Raw genomic sequence first — 20091 nt, 5'->3', positions numbered from 1 at the left:
GGATGGATGGATGGATGGATGGATGGATGGATGGATGGATGGATGGACGGACGGACGGACGGACGGACGGACGGACGGATGGACGGACGGACGGACGGATGGACGGACTGACAGACGGATGACAGTTCATAAAACAAGTCACAACATCAACTGTTATTGCAAAGGAGGATGATAAAACTCATTAATGCATATTTTCAGACTGTCTCATGCCATGGGCACAAAAAAAGCTTTCATTCTGGAAAGAATAAGAGCTAGAATAAAAATGAAAGCAATAAAATGTAGTTCCTCAACTGAATGAACTCTGTTGAAAAAAAGATAGATTTTCTGACATCACAATATGTGAAAAGAGTTTTAGCTGCTGTTCGATGAGTTCACTCACTGACACTGTGTGGCTGCAGAGGCATATGTATAACCAGAAAGATGTGGAAATTATTCCATGACTCATACAGCAATTACATCTGTTTTTACTTATCTAGACAATATAATTAATGCTCTCCTCACATTCAATCATTTGCATTGTCTTATTTAAATTGTCTAGTCTAAATCGGTACATATGCACCTATTATTTTTTTTGTGTGTGCGAGCAGACAAATGCAAACACTGGGATATATTGCGCGCTTTTTTTTTTTTTTGTCAGTGTGTCTGACACCACTATACAAAATAAGCAAAACCACAGGCTTTTACAACAATCAGACTTGTTAAAAATCCTAATTTGAAGATGAAGCCAGAATGGTTTTCACTAAGGTGTCTCCTTTTTCCTGTACCGTTAAAAACTGTAAACCTTTTTTTTTACTTTCAGTAAATTTGCATGTCAGTACTTTGTGAAATCGGTGTGTAGGCTGAGGTAAAAGGTAGTAATAACTGTACAGATGGCAACTGTCGTCTCAAGGGGGATGTGAGAGGAAGGGGGAGAGACGAAGAAAGAAAATGTGAGAAAAAGCAGGTGAAATTATGTCCCACGTGAGTTTTGCGTAAGCCAATTACCAAGTGAGTTACACAACTTTGGCAAGTTTCTTTCCCCCTTTGAAAATCACAAAACAAGGGGAAATGCTTTGTTTTGTGTGTGTGAGATCATGTATCTCTCTGAGAGTAAGCAGATACGATGTCAGCTGCCTCATAAAACATTTTCAGTGTGTTAACTTAGCAGGTTTTAGGGGGCACCAAGCCAAACATCTGTGCTTTCAGAATCAAATCTATACCATTTTAGGCTATTTCTTCTAACCTACCTTGATGATTTTTTGTTCTCCAGCACCAGTCTCATTACCGTCACCATGACACTGAATGTGTGAGTGACTGAGTTGCCGCTCACACAGTGGATATTAGCTCCCTCATATTGAGGGTGACTCATCCATGGCAAGAAACAGTAGCAGCATCATTAGCATGCGGCTCTCATCCTCCCACTCCCCTGCTCCTTAACAAATTTTAACTGGCACGGAGCTCAACCGATAAATCACTGTTGCCCTGATGCCGAATCATGCTTGTAATTCGCAACCAAAAAATATGAAGTCAAAGGCTCATACTGCTGCGATTCTGTTTCCCTTCCAGTTTCAAACCAACACATGCGTCCACTGCAAATGGAAACTCGCACTAACATAAGTACATAATGCTGTAGCACATTTGTAACTCAAAGAAAAATCAAACAAATAAATAACATCCACTGCTGGGTCTCACATGTGTTGAAAACAATCTATATAAAAAAAGGTGCTAATGCATACCTGATTCTTTGGAAAAAATATCCTTTTATTCCTTAACAAGTACTTTAGTATTTGTTTTCTCAGAAAATTAGTTCAGGTGAACAAATTATGAAAAGAAAATAATTTTACTTCAGACTGACAATATTTATTTGAGTGTCTAAACGTGTCGTGAACAACAACAACAAAAAACCTCAAATTCAAAATTGCAACTCTCTGCTGCAGATTTGTTAAAGCTGGGCACATCACTCACCCTTCTTAAAGTGCAACTGTTTGGCTCCTGCTTTTTGTTTTACCATTAACAGCAAATCCCCATCAGCATTTGACTTGAAAATTAAAGTACTACGCCTTGACCTTTACTGTGTTTCATGGTGTATGGCCTGACAAAGATTTGGCCTTGATATCTTTTTTTTTTTTTTTTTACCAGTCATTTGAAGGGCAAAAATTCAAATTAACTATTTGTCACTGAATGCATCTTACGTTTAAACTCCTCAGTTGTGGTAAAAAGTGGGTAAACACCCTCTTTATGCATGCTTTACTTGATAGAATTTACAAAATACTTTTTTTGAACATATCTGTTTTTAAGCTTTACAAAATACTTTTTTTGAACATATCTGTTTTTAAGCTTTAAATCCTAGATGTAATGTAAGATCACCTTTACCAGCATTAACTCTCACTAATGTCTTCTGTATGACATAAGCAGTCTCTCACTTTGTTGTGATTTCACTTTGATTCTGTCCCATTCTGCTTTACAACGTCCAGCTAGTTAATTTATTTGTGCACAGTTTTCTTAATATTCTGCTACATATGTTTAATGAGGCTGACATGTGAACTTTGACTTGGTCACTGCAATACAAAGATTCTTGTTTCAGTCACTCAGCTGCAGACTTGCTGTTGTACATGGAATCACTGTCCTGTTGCAAGACCCAGTACTGGTCAAGGTCCAGCTGTCAGACAGGTGGCCTTCCATTTAAATTTATAACACTTAGGTATACATGACATATGGCTAACTCAGTGACTGCAAGGAACCATAACCGGGAAAAATCTGTAACGCTCTTTTCATTCGTTTTTTTTTTGTTTGTTTTTTTTCAGAAAATGCCTGTCATCAAACAGTCTTTTTAATCAGTCATTACTATTTTAAGGCTCTGATTGAAGTTAAATTAAACAGTATGCTCATAACATGGTTTACAAATTCATTTTATCTTGGAGAGTAAAGATTTCTGAGAGTTCTTGAGCTTGTTAACTTGCTTTGGAAAAAAAAAAAAGTTCAAAATCTATTGAGCAAGTCTACAACCTTCAATACCAAGAACTAGGAAGTAAAAACTAAAAAGGTTTCAGGCTGATTAAAATTCTGTTGTTAAATCAAGATAAGCAAACAACATTTTTATGTCTAACCACACATAAAGAAAAGGTTTCCAACACAGCAAAGTCTCCATGTGCAACATTTTCAAACAAACGAGTAAGACAACAATTTTCAAACCCAACTAGAGAAATTGAATTTCCTGTGAAAATGCAGTGTGAATGCTTAATGCAGCAGGATTAGCTGAAAACAGCTGAAATTATCTAAAAACATGCAGAATTGTAGCTGAAATTGAAGCACAAGCCTAAATTGGCAGAAGAAAGTAAAAAGAACATGTTTGCCCAATTCTGCTGAAAGAAGCAGAAATTAGCACAAAAAAGTGGAAATTGTCTGAAAAAAGCTGAAATGAGTAAAAGACAGTTGAAAAGTAGCTAAAAACGCAGAAAGAAGCTTAAATTACCAGAAAGAAGTGGAGAGATCTTTTTTTTTTTTTGCTAAATTAGGCTGAAAACAGTTTAAATGAGTACAAAAATGTGGAATTAGCTGAAAAAGCTCAAATTAGCATAAAACAGCTAAATAGTAGCTGAAATAACTGAAACTAGCAGAAATAAGCTGAAAGGAGCATAAGAAGCTGAAATTAGCAGAAAGAAGTTAATTAGGCTGAAAGCAGCAGAGATGAAGATGAAAAACTTGAATTTATCTGAAAATAGCTGAAAATAGCTAAACAATGCCAAAAAGGTAGAACAAGCTTACATTAGCAGAAGAAATCATAAAGAACACATTTTGCCAGTTAGGCTAAAAGAAGAAGAAATTAGCACAAAAATGTGGAAGTTATCTTTAAAAAAAACCTGAAATTAGCAAATAACAGCTGAAAAGTAGCTAAAATAACAGAAAGAAGCTTAAATTACCAGAAGGAAGTGTAGAGAACACATTTTTTGCTGAATTAGGCTGAAAAAAGTTGAAATGAGTGCAAAAAGTGAAATTAGCTGAAAAAGTTTAAGTTAACATAAAACAGCTAAGTTGTAGCTGAAATTGTAGAAAAAGCTGAAACTCGCAAAAATAAGCTGAAGGGAGCATAACAAGCTCAAATTAGCAGAAAGAAGTTAGAAGAAGCACAAACATTTTGTAGTTAGAAGAAATAATCTGAAAGCAGCACCAAACAGCTGAAAACAGCTGAAAGTAACTGAAAAAAAGTTTAAATTTGTACAAGGAAGCTGAAAGAAGCTGAAGCAGAACAAAATGTGAAAGGAGTAGAAAAAGGTTGTAAACAGATCTAAAGATTTGATGTAAAATGAGCTCAATTCATTTTCTATGAGGAAAAAATGGCAGAAAAGGCTAAATATTTCAAAAAGCTAAAGTTGCACCAATACCAAAACTCACAACAGGATTGTCCTGAAAGAGCTGATCATTTTGATTTATGATTTGTTGAAATAGTTTCAAAACTGCTGGATGAGAATCGCATCCAAAAACGTACGGAAGAAAAATGGATCGCAATAGTGTGAAAGCTTCATAAACATTCGCACGATTATCAAATGTGTTAAATGTAGTTGGGAAAACAGCCAATCTACAATATATATATGCAACTGATCCCAGTTTTAGACTTCTTTTTAGATATTTTCCTCCTTGGAATCATTTTTTTTTTTACATGCACTAAAATAATTAAAAAAATAAATAAATAAACACCATTACTGTTTTATGTTTACAAGCCAATCACTTGCCTGAAATAAACACTACTGTTTCACCTGAGATGTGGGTTTTGTTCTTGTAGAAAACTTCTCACACCAGCTCGAAAATGTTTGTCAATCAGCTTTTATTGACTAACAGACTGAGGTTTTGACTAAATGGCAACTATATAAAAATGTTTGCAGGTCAGACATTCACATCAAAGGCTTGCCCTGTGAAAAAGATTCAGTTAAAAACATTGAAGTAAACTTCATCAGGAAAAAAAAAACAATTTGTAAAAGTTTTAAAGTTCATCCGTCCATCTTTCCTCATCCAGCTGCACCTTTTCCATCTTCTCTGGCTTATTGGGTCTATAATCCTTCGTAGTCTATTTTACCTGATGATGGGGTCATCAATCATTACAAAATACACGAACTTCATGAATATTTAATGCAATCTAATGCATTAAACCCCTTTTTTTACACTGCATTGGGCACAGTGGTGACCATCCAGCAGCCAAACTGGGTGTCCTTTGAGAACAATGTGCGCGACACCTCCTTTGTCTTCTTTATAGTCCACAGGGGCAGTCCCACTTTGAGCGGGTTTTGTTCGTTCCGTACAAGTAAAAACTTACTGGATCTTTGTTAGCGCAGTCTTTCTCCATTCATGAAATCAGCCCGGGGCATTTTGTTCTGCCTGCAGCGTGGCATTGGTCCTCGCCTGCTACTCTCCTCCTCTTCATCAACTTCTACCCTCTCTGGTCTTTTGATCAAAAGCTAAGATGTTATGAAAATTCTGACAAGATCCAAAGCCCTTTCATCAACAGTAATATATATTTATTGAGGCTGCAGGTTAGCGGGTGCTACAAGTCATTTAGGGTTACGCAGCCTCTGGCATCATGATGTGTTCAGGCAACGCTGAAGATGAATAGTGTTAGCATTTTTTAACTGGAGGTTAGAGAGTGTTTAGAGAAGTTCAAGGCCACAGTTCAGATCGGTCTAGTGCTCATTAAAGTGTGGTATGAAGCTGTAGAGAGTAGCTCGAGTAGTTCGCATGGCAAGCACATCAACTGGGGTGCTAGCTGTGCAATATATGAATAAGTGGACTCTAAAAAGAAGCCACACTGGAATGGTTTGTCGAACTAAATATAGAAATACTTATGTGGAGATTATGTGAAGGCTCGATATCAGAGCTGCAGCCAGCATAAAGGATTCGTTTCATGCTTCGCGGTACAGTCATCTGGCTCTTTCCATCTTCTTCTTTTTTCATTTTTATTTTTTGCCACTCCAATTTTACCAGTTTAAGCGAATATGCGTTGGTATCAAACAGACGTGCACACACAGTTCCCGCATGCAACAGCACCACTGAGTCGATGGGTGAGGTGTCAGCATCACTTCGTAGACAGCTTGATGACAATCCAGCTGGAGTCACACATTTAAAGGTCACACACACACCCATTTTTTTCTTTCTCTAGCAGTCCTCTCTTGCTCACACAGAAACACACACACACACACACTCGCGCATGCACACATTTGAATTAAAAGCTGTAATCAAGCTGATTTCTGGATGTATTAACACCTCTCTCAGAGGTGAGAATGTCGTCATATCGCTGAAGTTGTAAAAAAAGTTGGGGACTGTGAATACCAAAATGAGAACATTATCCGTGCTAACATGTCACTTGTGTCACCGAGGGAAAATTGTGGTCTACTTTCCATTGTCTGCTCTTAAGTAGAGGGAAACAATGCATGAACTGTATACACAAAGAATAAGAGCAAAAGTCACCAGAAGTGTATTAGCAGCTAAGTCTTAAAATAAATAGGCCAGGAGCTTAAAAGATCAATATTTCATTTTTATCTTTACTTTAGGTTCATTCAATTTTGCACATACATTTTATGCATTTACACAATGAATAAGGTGTCTTGCAGCATCCTAATCTTAGATGTGTTGAGATTTTTCAGTGCTGCTTCTTTGGATTTTGACTGCAACAGTAGCTGAGTCTCATATCACAGATTGGGGTTTTATAACCTGGAAGAATGGTCAAGCCTCTCAAAGCTGGACTTTTTGATACTTTAATGATCATTGTCCAGACGGTGGCTCATTAGGTGGCTGGTACCTTAAGTGTGTGTATGTGTGTGTGTGTGGGGGGGGGGGGGGTGCCATAGAAAATTTAACGGCAGTCTGCGGGATTTATTAGGATTTTTCTTGTATGTCCGTGAGTTATTTTAATTTTAATTTTAGTCCCCTAATGCTCTATTTTTGTCACATAAAATGCGTTTATTGCTGCTACATTGCCAGCATATAAATCTGGGATTCAATTCACTGGAACAGATCAGCATGAAAAGTTAACAGAAGCCAATTTTCTTTAATGCTTCTTTTTTAATAGAACTAAATTTGAACAGACTTACCAGTCTCCATGAAAGAAATGTAAATTCCCAATAAGGGTATGAGAATAGCTCAAAAGGAAGCCTTTGATTTATATACTAAAGGGAAAAGAAGAGGAGCATACTTTATATCTACAACCGCAAAAATATATATTATTCTTATTTCCAGTTTTATTTGAGGTGACTAGAAGTGTTAAATAAACCAATCAAGAGTACTCTAAAACAAATGCCCCATTTGCACTGCTCCTAATCAGCCCCAACGCTGCACACCCCTGCTCAGCCTGGCTCAGCTCAGCCTGGATTTGCACCTGCACTTTAGGACCGATTCTGGAGGTGTGTCCAGAATCCAAGTCCTGCTAATGAGAGTTCTGCGATGAGTTACTCAAAGCAGCCTGCTCCTCAGATAAATAATAGTAAATTGTTATTTTTATATATGAATATTTCTGTTCAGTGCCCTGAGACGACTTCTGTTGTGACTTGGCGCTATATAAATAAACTGAACTGAATTAAATCTGATTAACCAAATTCTACAAAAACATCTATATTTAAATCTTAAAAAGTTAAGTCTGGTCTTCTGGACATTCAAAAAACAAAACAAAACAAAAAAATGTATTTTAATGTAGAAACGTTTCTTCTTTCATCCGAAAGACTTCTTCAGTCTGAGGAGCTGTATTCAGCTCATAAATAGCTATTTATAAAAGACTGAGCTGAATAAAAGCTCCTCAGACTGAATAAGTCTTTCGGATGAAAGAAGAAACGTTTCTACCTTTTTTTGTTTTGTTTTTTGAATGTCCAGAAGACCAGACTTAACTTTTTTATTTTTTTTTACCTGGATTATTGAGCATGCATCAGGATATCTATATTTAAAAGTCTATATTTTTAGTCATCATTTGATGTATTTGCGCTCATTGTGTTTTTGTTTCTTGTATACAGATTATTTTTTCTTGTATACAGATTATTTTTAGCTTTGATTTAAAGTTTTGCTTTGATTTAAAGCTTCAATTTAAAGTGTAATTCTTGTTTTGTGATTTGTACATCTGTGGTTTAGAATAAAGTTGAACCAAAGGCTGTGTCTCTTCTTTAAACATGTTTGAGGGAAATATTCCTGAGATCCAATAATTTAGTATTTTTATGATTTTTCAGCTGAATTAACTTTAATTAACAGATTTTTTTTTTTAAGTCAAAGTGAAAACAGGATGTCATGATAAAGCTGGCACCGTTTATTTATTTTGAATCTTCACTGATAAAAAAAAAGTATTTTTTATACATAAAACATTTTAAAAAAAGTTTCCACCCCCCGTCCCTCCGGCCTCGCGTGCTTCAACGGGTCTGCAGCTCGTATATGATCCTCCGCGGTGACTCCGCTCGCTCAAATTTTGTCGTCGGTCACCAAACACAAAAAACGCCTGGACTTCAGAATTAAACACGCCGTTGTCATTATTGTTTTTAAAATCTTAAAAATAGATCCAGCTGCTGCAATGCATCCCGAGAAATTGCAAATGGCGGATCGGTGAAAAGTTTCTGAGGTCCAGTGACTCCTCCCCCTGACCAATCAGAGTCCTGCATTCACGTTTCGGTCCGGACTCAGCTCGACTGAGCTCGCACGGTCCCACCAGAGAAGCAGGGATGAAAAGAGGTCCTGAATCAGCCTCAAATCAGCTAAAAATACTAGCTAAAGTGTTAGTGCAAAAGGGTTCTTTCCATGGCGGGCTGCCCAGAATTGGGGCTTATTAGGGGCAGTGCAAATGGGGCAAAATAGTTCAGGCTGCCTAAATAAACTTTATAAAATTTATATTGAGACCATTTTGTTTTTCCAAAAATTACAAATGTTAATTGAAATTAAAAACCATATAAATTCCTGTCGTATGTTTCCATCATAGACTGTATTCAAGGTAAAACACAGCACACCTTCAACTCCAGCACAATCAAACACGCTGAAAGATTAAGAAGTCCAGCAGGACTCAAACGCTTATATTTTCACCATGTACATCCAGTTTATATAAAATGCATGTATTCCTATGTTCCCCTTTGACATTATTAGAACAAAAAGGATTTTGTGATTGCCACAAAAACGTCTGGTTTTAATTCTCAGCCTTTCACCTGTGCAAAGCTGGTGTTGACAGCATCAGAAGAGGTGCTCAAAATAGTTTTCTTCTATAAAACTCCTGACTATGCATACATAAAACTGACAATGTCAAAGGGGTCTGCATTTTATTATTACTTATAAGTTGCAGTTTATACCGTGCATATAAGTTGGCGTACTGTACCGTTTGGTGTTTGTTTAGCGTATATCTTAGTGTATATCTTAGATCCATATTTACTATTCTTTTGTTTTAATACTTTATATTTTGCTATTTTTGGAAATAACTGGGACCCTGTATACATAATTTTGTTCCACCTCGTGTACCGCATGTGTTGAAAATGACAATAAAGTTCACCTGAACTTGAATTGAGTTGAACTTGAAAAATGACGACAACAGTAAAAAATAAATGCCTTTATTTACTTTGACCTTTTAAACTGAACTTCAACTTAATTTGGAATGCCTAATTTTTTTAATTGAATATACCATATTCTATTTGTGAGTACCGATAAATGTCTGAAATGTTATACAGTATCTACTGCGCTGATCTTAGCAACTATTTTAGGTTGCACAAACATCCTTAACAATATGAACAATTATTGCATTAATTCTGTCACTATTTTGTTAATATATTTTCAACTTTAGAAAAGGATTTAAAAACTGTCCCTCATTCTAGTTTATTAAATCTGCATTACTGTGAAGAGATGTCTTAAAATAGGTTTTGTTGTGTAAAATGACATCGTCCATTCAATCTCTTTTTTAAACATTCCTATCTATTTTACTTACTTTTATGTATTTATTATTCCTTGTATGTTGCTGTTTTTTTCCATTTCTAGTGATTTTCAAAAACTTGAAAGCCACTTTTGACAATTATCGTGGGTAATTCTAACCCACGATTCTTAATTCTTCTTAATCTTTAGTTTTTGTTGAGAATTTTTGGTGTTTTTTTTATTTTTTATTATTATTCCTTCATCAGTCAATAGGATATAATCAAAGAGCAAAAGCAATTTCAAGAAAGGGCACAAATAGAAAGATAGTTATTCTGTTACAAGCATGCTTGTCACAAATGTACCCAGTGGTGCTGTAGTGCGTACTGTAGGCCAGGTCTAATCAACCCTAAACCTTTTCTTTGTGCTCTGTGTTTGACTTTCAGAACCCGGCCTGGATCCAGTAACAATGACAGGCAGTATTGTCATATTAGTTCTTATCCCCACCAAGGGCACCTCTCATTTAAACTTAAATGAGCAGACAGTGTGCAGCTACTTTGCATATATTTGCTAGTCCAAAACTCGACCTGTCAAACAAGGTTAACCATCAGAGATTCTACTGACAAGAAAGTGAGAAGAAAACAGATAAGCTCTATTTACGTTGCAGATGATATGCCATAAATTGTGGCGGCAGATGAAAAAGAGGCTTGCTCTTGCACGTCAAAAGAATGGAAAGTGGGATAAAGGAAATCGTCAAGCTGAAGAAAATGATCTCAGCAAAGGTGTGCCAAGGCCATCATGTCCGTCTTTACTGAGGGAAGTGTATTAAACCGTTTCCTCAAAGGGATGAAATGTTATCAAGATAGAATGTACACACTGTACCTAGATTGAAGAGGATGACAGGTACACATAATATATGTTTAATGTGATCTGATTTTTCCCATTAAATACATCGCTCAAAATAAAATGAACGCAAACTCTGTAAGGTAAGGAAAAATACATATTTAAATGACTATAGATACAAATTACATTATTTAATGTAATTAGTGCATCTGTTTAATGTCGCAAAAGCAATTTAACTCAAATTTGAGTCTTGCGTGACCATACAGGATTGTACACTTCCTAAGACAGTTTCATGCTTCCAATGTGTCACATGGATGACAAATCTAAATTGTGTGTTGTGGCAGCTTGGCCTTACTGTGTTGTGGCAGTCGGCATTGATGAGCTGCAGCAGAAGGCTCTCAAACTTCTCCAGGGAAGGCTGGAGAGAAATGGTCAGTCTATCCAGGGTGAAGGGCATCATCTTGACCAGCTGAGGCCTCAGCAGAGCGTCACCTGGGGACAGTGAGAGAAAAGCATCAATGCGTACACATACCCTAATATGTACGTGACGTTTTCACATCACTTTTAGAGCCTCCACTGAATGCAAAATGGTTTCCTGTGGGGCTTATTAAAGAAGTTACTTGCTGACAGAATGCATGTCCATTTCAAACTGCTGAAGAGGAACAAAACACAATCTTAAGCAGTGTAAAAAATGTGTGAAATAAATAAAAATACATTTCAGTTGAATCTGTTTGTGACCTGTCTGTAAAATTCATGATCCTTGTAAAATTTAATACAGCATTGAAGACATACTTGTAATATAACAGTAAATGTATCTCTACACATGTTAAAAAGAGATTTAGGCTTTCTGACCAAGGCTTGAGTCTTGGTAATGAGAATCAAACCAGTTTAACACTACAAGCTGATTTTCCATAAACAAGATGTATTTGTTCAACTTTCTTGTACTATCAATTTCATCCTCCCACCTGGAGACTACACTGTTTATGAAAACACACCCCTTTTTTTGGCATTTTTGATTGTCTGCAATCACTCCTTTCATGTGAACAAGTGACAGCGCAACTTAATCTGTGTGATCTGCATTGGGCTGATCAATGCATCATGTACACAAGAAAAAGCAGTGTCTGTAACAAACTAGCCAACAAGAGCTGTTTCCATTTGGATGCTTGCTCTAAACTGAGTCATTAACGGAAAAAATAAATAAATAAAGTATTCAGCCATTGGATGTGGGGAAGTCTGTGAAGTCCACAATCGACCTGTTCAGACACAACAATCAGAAAACAGGCAGTGTGATTGTAATCTGCTGAAGAGTAATGCAGCTATCAAGTGTTTCCTTGCAGTCCATGTCTCTGAAGCTCACAGTCTAGCTGTTCTGAATGCTGGGTGAGTATCAAGCTGGTGGCAGTGGTCTTAAAAGGCAGCTTAGGTCTTTGCTGCTCACAGCCCCAGAACATGAAGAGGATTAGCTTGCTACCATACCTCCCACTGACTCCCAATGATTATAGCTCTGCACTGTCAGACTCCATTACACTCCCCCTTAGAAACTTACTTCCTAAGTACTTCAGACAATTCAACTTCTGCTGGAAGTTTGTTTCCAAAAAAAGATGACTGTGATGAATGTCCTGTATGTTCTTGTGACAGCTAGAGGAAGATGATCATATAATTATGGAAGGATGTACTGTTGGGTTATACTTGAAAGCAATAAGTTAAGTTGCATCATCATGTTACTCTTGATTAATTCACAGAGCCCCTTTGGTCACTTTAATTGTTTGGTAAACGGTTGTGCATTTGGGCCAAAAGAGCAGGATGAACTTCAGATCAACGTAACGTAGTTGTGATGCACATTACTGTCACCATGGGCAGAGATATGTTTTTGTTTTACTTATCTACAAAGATAGAAACTTTTGAATGATTTGCAAAACATTAGACCGATTACAACTGCTAATTTAAGAGGGCTGCATCTTAGAAAGATCTTCCAGCTTCATAATGTAAGAGCAACAAACAGTCAAAGAAAATGTGACTAAAATGTTGAAGATGTGAAAAATAATAGGTTTGAATTAGGCATTAATTTGTAAAAGATTTTTTTTTTCTGTAAAACTAAATCAAACGTATTAATCAGTGAGTATGAAAACAAAGAAATGTGTATTTGTCAAAAATATTTGTATCTTACAGTACAGCTTAGAAGATTTGCCACCCATCCTGTAACTCCATTCATGTTGCTGGGGATGCAGGATTAGAATCTGTGCCTTCTTCAAACATGGCTTATGTTCATCATTTCTGTTATTTGTATATGATATACAATTTTGTTTGAAAATGTCTTTTTAAATGTTATTACTTTATTTTCTATTAGCTTGATTTAAAAAAATATGACAAAGTTTTGAGGCCCTTCCTAGTTCAGGTATGTTGAAGTCTGTACGTTTTGTAGCTCATCAGAAGTTACATTTATAAGTTAGTTAAAACGTGTTTTATTATTCTTGTGTTTTGTTTCTGTCTAGCATAAACCACATTTGACATATTTAATGTAAGTCCAAAAAAAATCCTCAAACTCAATATAATTAGTCTGTGTATGTACAATTATGAATATAAAATCACAGCTTCCTTCTTGTGATACATTTTTCCAGAATACACTAACTGGAAATTTTAGTAACCTTGATGTTCCTGCTGTTACCAGTACTCGGATATAAATGTATTCATCAAAAGAGTGGTCTGTTCATCTTAAACTGGGAGTTACTTTGCACATATATTTTGGTTTTATGACAACTGATGTGTCAAAGACTGTTATAATTGGTTAAAACATTAGATAACATCACAATAGACCATACAAGAGCTTCTGAGTCATGTATTTCATTATCTTTTTAAGTCACAAGCTGCATTCCTACAGTTTTCCATCTTTAAACATGCACTTAGGTAAAAGGAGCACCCTAGCACCACCAGTCTCATTTTCTAAACTGAAGTACATTTTTAATCTGTGATGAAAAGTTCACCTGTTGGAGAAGCTGTAAGCCCAGGAATGATGTCATCACCAGACACAAGGGCATTCTCAGGTAGGAGATGCATCACACAAGCCAACGGAGGATGTTTTTTTACCACACAGTCCAAATGGGCTCCATCAATTATCTTCAAGAGATTGCAGTCTGCAAAAAGACAACAAATTTACGATGACTATTCACACACATTTCATGACAACAAGCAAACTCTGCTCCTGAATACAAATGAGATAGATATGACATTTCTCTTGGCCATTATCATGAGCCCACCCAAAAACAGGTTATCCATCTCCTTAGTGTCAGACTGTAATATTCCCCCCAGCAGCAGGGAGTCACCTGGTATTATGGCACCCAAAACGCAGACACTTCAATTTTTCAATATTCCATTTGGCTGTTAGTGACATAGCTGCAATGTTCCGCTACGCTGCAAGCATCATTTTCCAGGGCTAAAGCTGAAATGACAGCCATTCAGCTCGGAAGGCAAAGCAGCACAGCAGTGTAGATGAGGCAAAGGACGTGAGCAATGAGGTAGATATTGCCATCTTTCATGCAGGTCATCCAGAGACAAGAGGCGACCCACAACTTCTGCCATCAACACAAAGCACAGATCATTTAGAAGGGGAGTATAGTTGCGTTTGATTCACAGCGTATGTTTGCTCCCCTCAAGCCTGACCAGTGTGACAATCTTTCATTGTGTCAGGGTTAATGATTGTATCCACCATTGTACCTTCAGCAACAGCGAAACACAACAAACTATTCACGCTCATGAGCTCTTTGACAAGATGGCACAGAGCAATCTGAATGAGTCATTATTCAGAGTAAAAGGATGCTAATGTTTGAATGCTACGATATGGTTCCTCACCATCTCTGAAAGCAAACAAACTGTTATGATGACAGCTATTTGTTGTATTTTCCATTTCAATAAAGAATAAAAGCATGACAAAAGCTGCCATGACTACTGTACAATTCCAGGGCTTTTAGTTATGTAATACCCTTTATTTTATTTTATTGTTTCTTTGCAATTGTCTGCTTACTCTGGTGCATTTTCCACCAATACACAATGTCTACAGTACATCACAGTACATCACCAGGAGCCAAACGGAGCAGTAATCACTTGCTGTCTGAAAGCACTCTTAGACTAACCGATTGTCTGAAGGAAATGTAGGTAGCGTTAAATCCATCATGTTGTAATTGGAAAGCTCACACTGTGAGAAAGACAGAACAAAAACTGCAAAAAATTGCTCTCATGGTTCATAAAAAATAATTTATTATGATTTTACAGCAACCTGCTGACAAATGGCAAGCAAGAATGCCATTTTAAAAATCCTATAAACTGTTTTTGTTTTGTTTCTTTTTGCATTAAAACCAGAGCAGTCTTAAGTGATTTGCAAAACTGCCACTCAACCCTGTGGCTCCAGTATTTCTGGTAAAATAATAAGATGAGACGCACATTAACATCACAAGAAACTCTTAAATTTCACCAAAGTTCATGTTCAATAACCCAGGTAGAAAATCCATCAAAGTTCAGTCAGGTCATCTGGACAGTTTTTTTTTTGTTTTTTTTTGAGACGTTTCGTCCTTCATCCAAAGGACTTCATCAGTCCAAGGAGCCACAATGAACTGAGTCCCACAAGAAGCACACTAACAAAGTGGACCAACCAGTTTGCTAGTGATAAGATGTTTTCTTGTTCATTCAACCTTTATTTACACAGATAAATCACATTGAGCCTCGAAGACATTTACAAATGAGACCTGTTTAGAGAGACAAAAAGTAATGAAAGTGATACATGTATAGGATTTGGAGGCAAAACAAATCCTATAAAACTTACTCCTTGGCTGAGAAGAGATAGCCTGAGATTGGAGGAAAATAACACCACGCACAAAGGCACATAGTGACACAGACATTCCAAAGGGGAGATGACAAGAGTGGTGAGCGTGTCCAAGGACACTCCAGATACACTGTGTGAGTTCGGACAAGAATGGTATAATCTTTCAGTTCTTTCTGGTGAGATCCTTAAACACTCCTGAGGGGTGCCGAGGTCGACCTAGGACAGCGCCAGAGAGAATCCAAGAGTCCTGAAATGATGACACGATGTTTATTTGACCGGGATCCTCTGATAGGTCCACAGACTTCCTCAGTGGGAGGGGAGGGGACAGAACATCAAATTTACAGGGCCTCCAGGCGAATGCAGATAAGGTGACCTGTCAAGGCCAGCTGGGGAGCCAAATTCAGATAAACATTTGTTTTGAAAACAGGCCGAACTTTACTGATTTATGTCTGCCTTGCATCTTTGCTGATCCTCACGAATACCAAACGTCAAAATTAAGTGGACACACTGCTGGTCCGTGCCTGAGAGTATTCCCCAAGATCTGATCCATCCTGCCAGCAAATCCTAGGACCTGCGATTCTCACAAATCACATCCAATTTGCAGTTCAGTTCGAAAAGCGATTCTCTTACCAGAAACCATCTTATCACCAGCAAACTGATTGGTCCACTATGTGAGTGTGCTGCTTGTGGAACTCAGTTTGTAGTGGCTCCTTGGACTGATAAAGTCCTTTGGATGAAGGACGAAACGTCTCAACAAAAAAAAAGGAAACATCCAGATGACCTGAATGACCTTTGCTGGAAACTCTTAAATTGTTTAAAAGATTTTAAAAGTTTCTAAAAACATATGAAAAATTTAAAAAATGGTGTTTAAGGTTTTATCAACGTGAAAATATTGGAAATTTTAAGCTGATAAAAGTTGCTTTACTAAACTAAGTATTAAATTCAAATTCAGACACCTAAGTTTCTTAAATTTTAGAAATTTAACTAAAGATTGATTATTTGAAAATGTCCTTTCTATTAATTTGTCTGGATACATTGCCTTCATGTATTCACAATTACACATGTATTAGGCCTGAGTGGCTGCAGGATGTGACATATACAAAGAGGTCTAAAACCAAGAACAAGACAGATTATGCATCAGCAGGAAAGTAGCAGATTTTTTTGTTTCATCATCCACACTATGCGTTTCTGTCCTAAGACTAGAAGAAACTGTTTTAAAACTATCTAAAAAAGTTAAGTCTGGTCCTCTGGACATTCAAAAGACAAAAGAAAGCAAAACCCCAAAAAATGAGCATGTGTTGAGCATGATCAGGATGTTTTAAAACTACTTTTACTTTGTCTCTGCCCATGCAAAGTTGTGAGTCACTCAGGCTCTGACTGGTTAATTTCAGCTCTGACAGGTTGACTACACAGAAAAAAACATTTGCACAGACAAGTAATTCTTATACATATGCAAATGTTTATTTCTTAGCTTTGAAAGCTAACTCACGCTGCATATTACAAATGTAAATCCACATCTTTTTGTACAATAACATACACAAAAACACCACAACAGTCATAAAAATGACACATTAATACAGTTCATCATAAGTTACCCAAAACTGAGTAGTCACTGTGGAACAATCATGGTAATAAGACTATGCAAACTGTTATTTTTTTAGTAAACAGTTTGCATCAACAGAGTGTTTTCTAATAATTATGTTTTATTGTAAATTTTAATATCATGCATGCAGGACAACAGCATATACTGTAGCTGTAAAGTTCGTGTGGGTTTAAAGTTTGCATCCCAACAACAGCATCACAAAACCTTAAAGCTTTAAAACATTTGTTTAAGACACAACAGTAAGATACTTTATCATGTTATTGGTAATAATTACAGATAAAATGCACACACACACACACACACACACACACAAACTGAAAATGACATTGAGGTAAATAAGATGGTTCAATGTGATTCCAAAGAGTAAAAACTAGTTGAAAAATAAGGAACATCTACTCATTAAATAGAAAGATTAGTTATTAATGGTGTTTATTTTATGAATAGAAAAATGTAAAATAAAAATAATAATGTGAAGTTAATGGTTTACAGGATGTTTGGCAGAAACTCCATTCTGCTTTAAGATGCAGTTTTGTCCATTTGAAAGACACTGTGGGGGGGACTGAAAAGGAAAGATGATGATGAACTGGAATACTGTGTTCTCCTTCCCTCCATACCCGTGACTCATTGCAGTTAAAAAAATAAATAAAAAAAGGTTTAACTCTCTCAAACAGTTGGCTTGCAACAAAAAAAGGGGCTTACTTCTAAAAATGAAAAAGAAAAATGGTCTGGGCAAATCGCTGTTTGAAGCAAAACTTCAACCCTTCTGAAAACATTTTCAGTGACAGTAACAGCTTGTGTTGAAAATGTAAAAAGTAACAGATTAAATAAATAAAAAAAGAAAAATGAGACAGAACTTTCCTTGATACAGATGGTGCCTAGGTGTCACCTTTTTTCATGATTATTTTTTTGTCATTCATTATGCGTCAGGCTTGAGTTCCAGTCAAATGCTGTGAATAAATTAGAAAACTCTTCTAAGACTTTCCTAGAAGTCACAGCGATGTGGTACTTCAGAATCAGCTGAGCTGCAACTTGGCAAGAGAAGTGAAACCAGGGGAGATGAGAGTAAGGGAACAAAGTGGCTCAGCTTCAGACAAATAAAGTGTTTTTTCAAGGAAAATTATCTATAGGTTAAAAAAGCATGCATAAGAAAATAAGAATGACAGAAATGAACAATATTGTAAAGTTTTCATCAATAAAAATATATGTATATATATTTGTTTTATTATTTCATATACAGAATGTCTTCATTTTAATGATATTTCTGGGTCAAATTCAATTAAGAGGTCAAACAACTGTCTGTATAAGTTGAAGTGGAGTGCTGCTCTAAATGACTGTTGGAATACAAATGGTAAAAGGACTGTACTTATATTGCACCTTTCTATGTTATCAAGACACTCAAAGCGCTTTACACTACATCTACATCTTTATCTGTGCCCTCATTTCAATTCAGTTTATTTATACAGCGCCGAATCACAACAAAAGTCATCTCAGTGCACTGAACAGAAACAATCATATTTAAAAATAATAATTTAACATTATTTATCTGAGGAGCAGACTGCTTTGAATTTAACTCCATCTAAGAACTCTCATCTTGAGCAAGCATGAAGGCGAAAGTGGAAAGGAAAAACTCCCTAATGCAGAAGAAACCTTTAGCAGAACCAGGCTCAGGACAAGTGCCATCTGCTTCGACCGGTTGGGTCTGGTAAGAACAGATACACAATGGCAGGTCAAGAATCACACGGTAAGATAAAAATAGTATCAAATGAAAACTATTCAATTTTAGCAAATCATTTAAAGAAATTAGGTCAGTTTATCTTCTAGCAGTCTAAGCCTATGGCAGCATAACAAGCCAGCCCTACTTATAGGATTTAACAAAAAGGAAAGTCTTAAGCCCAGTCTTAAAACTGGACAATGTGTCAGCCTCATGGACAGAAACTGGAAGTTGGTTCCATAAGAGAGGAGACTGATAACAGAAAGATCTTCCTCCCATTCTGCTTTTGGAAACTCTAGGAACCACGAGTAAGCCTGCAGTCTGAGAGTGAAGTGCTCTGTTGGGAAAATATGGAACAATGAGATCTGTAATATAAGACGGAGCTAGGTTGTTGAGCGCTTTGTACGTTACAAGTAAGAGTTTGAATTAAATTCTGAATTTGACAGGGAGCCAGTGTAGAGAAGCTAAAACTGGAGAGATATGATCTCTCCTACTAACTCCAGTTAAGACTGGCAGCAGCATTTTGGATTAACTGAAGACTTTTTAAAGAGCATTTGGACACCCAGATAATAAACCATTACAATAGTCCAGTCTAGACATGACAAATGCATGAACCAGTTTTTCTTCATCACTTTTAGATAAGATGTTTCTAATTTGTGCAATATTACGCAGGTGGAAGAAGGCGGTTCTAGTAACGTTGTTAATGTGAGGGCTAAAAGACATGTCCTGGTCCATGTCCTATAACACCAAGATTTTTAACATTAGACCCGCCCATTCATACAGCACTCTACTATATATCTACAAAGCTAGTTGAACAAATCATTCTAAAGAGACTAATCAGAGCATTAGATCACATTCATACACCGATGGGACACACATCAGAGGGAATGAAGGGTTCAGTGTCTTGCTCAGGGACACTTCTGGTGGATTCAAACCCCCAACTCTTGCATTGGAGGACAACTGTTCTAACCACTTAGCCACAGCCACCCAAATGAAAATGATATAATTTTATTGTTGGTTGTTTTCAAAAACACAGAATTATTGCCGAAAAATGTTGAATAAGTTACCAAGAAGAATCATATTCAACCTACAGATAAAATAAATGTATACTTCTGTATTTCTGCTATAGCAAAACAATGTTTTCTTTGTATTTTTCATTAAAATATTTGCTCAAAGTTTAGTTTTTAGTTTTAAAGTTTATTTTTTAAGAAGTCAAGAGTAGGATGGATGGATGGATGGATGGATGGATGGATGGATGGATGGATGGATGGATGGATGGATGGATGGATGGATGGATTG

General features: G+C 36.6%; 1 protein-coding gene across 1 annotated transcript in view; it reads right to left on the bottom strand.

Annotated features, from left to right (window-relative positions):
• Nucleotides 1-20091, bottom strand: part of nphp4 (nephronophthisis 4) — a 188119-nt gene that overhangs the window by 128071 nt on the left and 39957 nt on the right. The window contains exons 5-6 of the mRNA XM_037684334.1: nucleotides 13647-13796; nucleotides 11021-11157 (exon numbers count right to left, since the gene is read on the bottom strand). Coding sequence (XP_037540262.1) covers nucleotides 11021-11157; nucleotides 13647-13796 — 287 coding nt within the window. The remainder of the gene's footprint in view (nucleotides 1-11020; nucleotides 11158-13646; nucleotides 13797-20091) is intronic.

Source organism: Nematolebias whitei, chromosome 11 (genome assembly GCF_014905685.2).
Source record: "Nematolebias whitei isolate Nwh7 chromosome 11, NemWhi1, whole genome shotgun sequence".
NCBI classification, from domain to species: Eukaryota; Metazoa; Chordata; class Actinopteri; order Cyprinodontiformes; family Rivulidae; genus Nematolebias; species Nematolebias whitei.
Note: the sequence above shows the minus strand (reverse complement) of the source record. Positions and strands in the feature narration are given on the sequence as shown.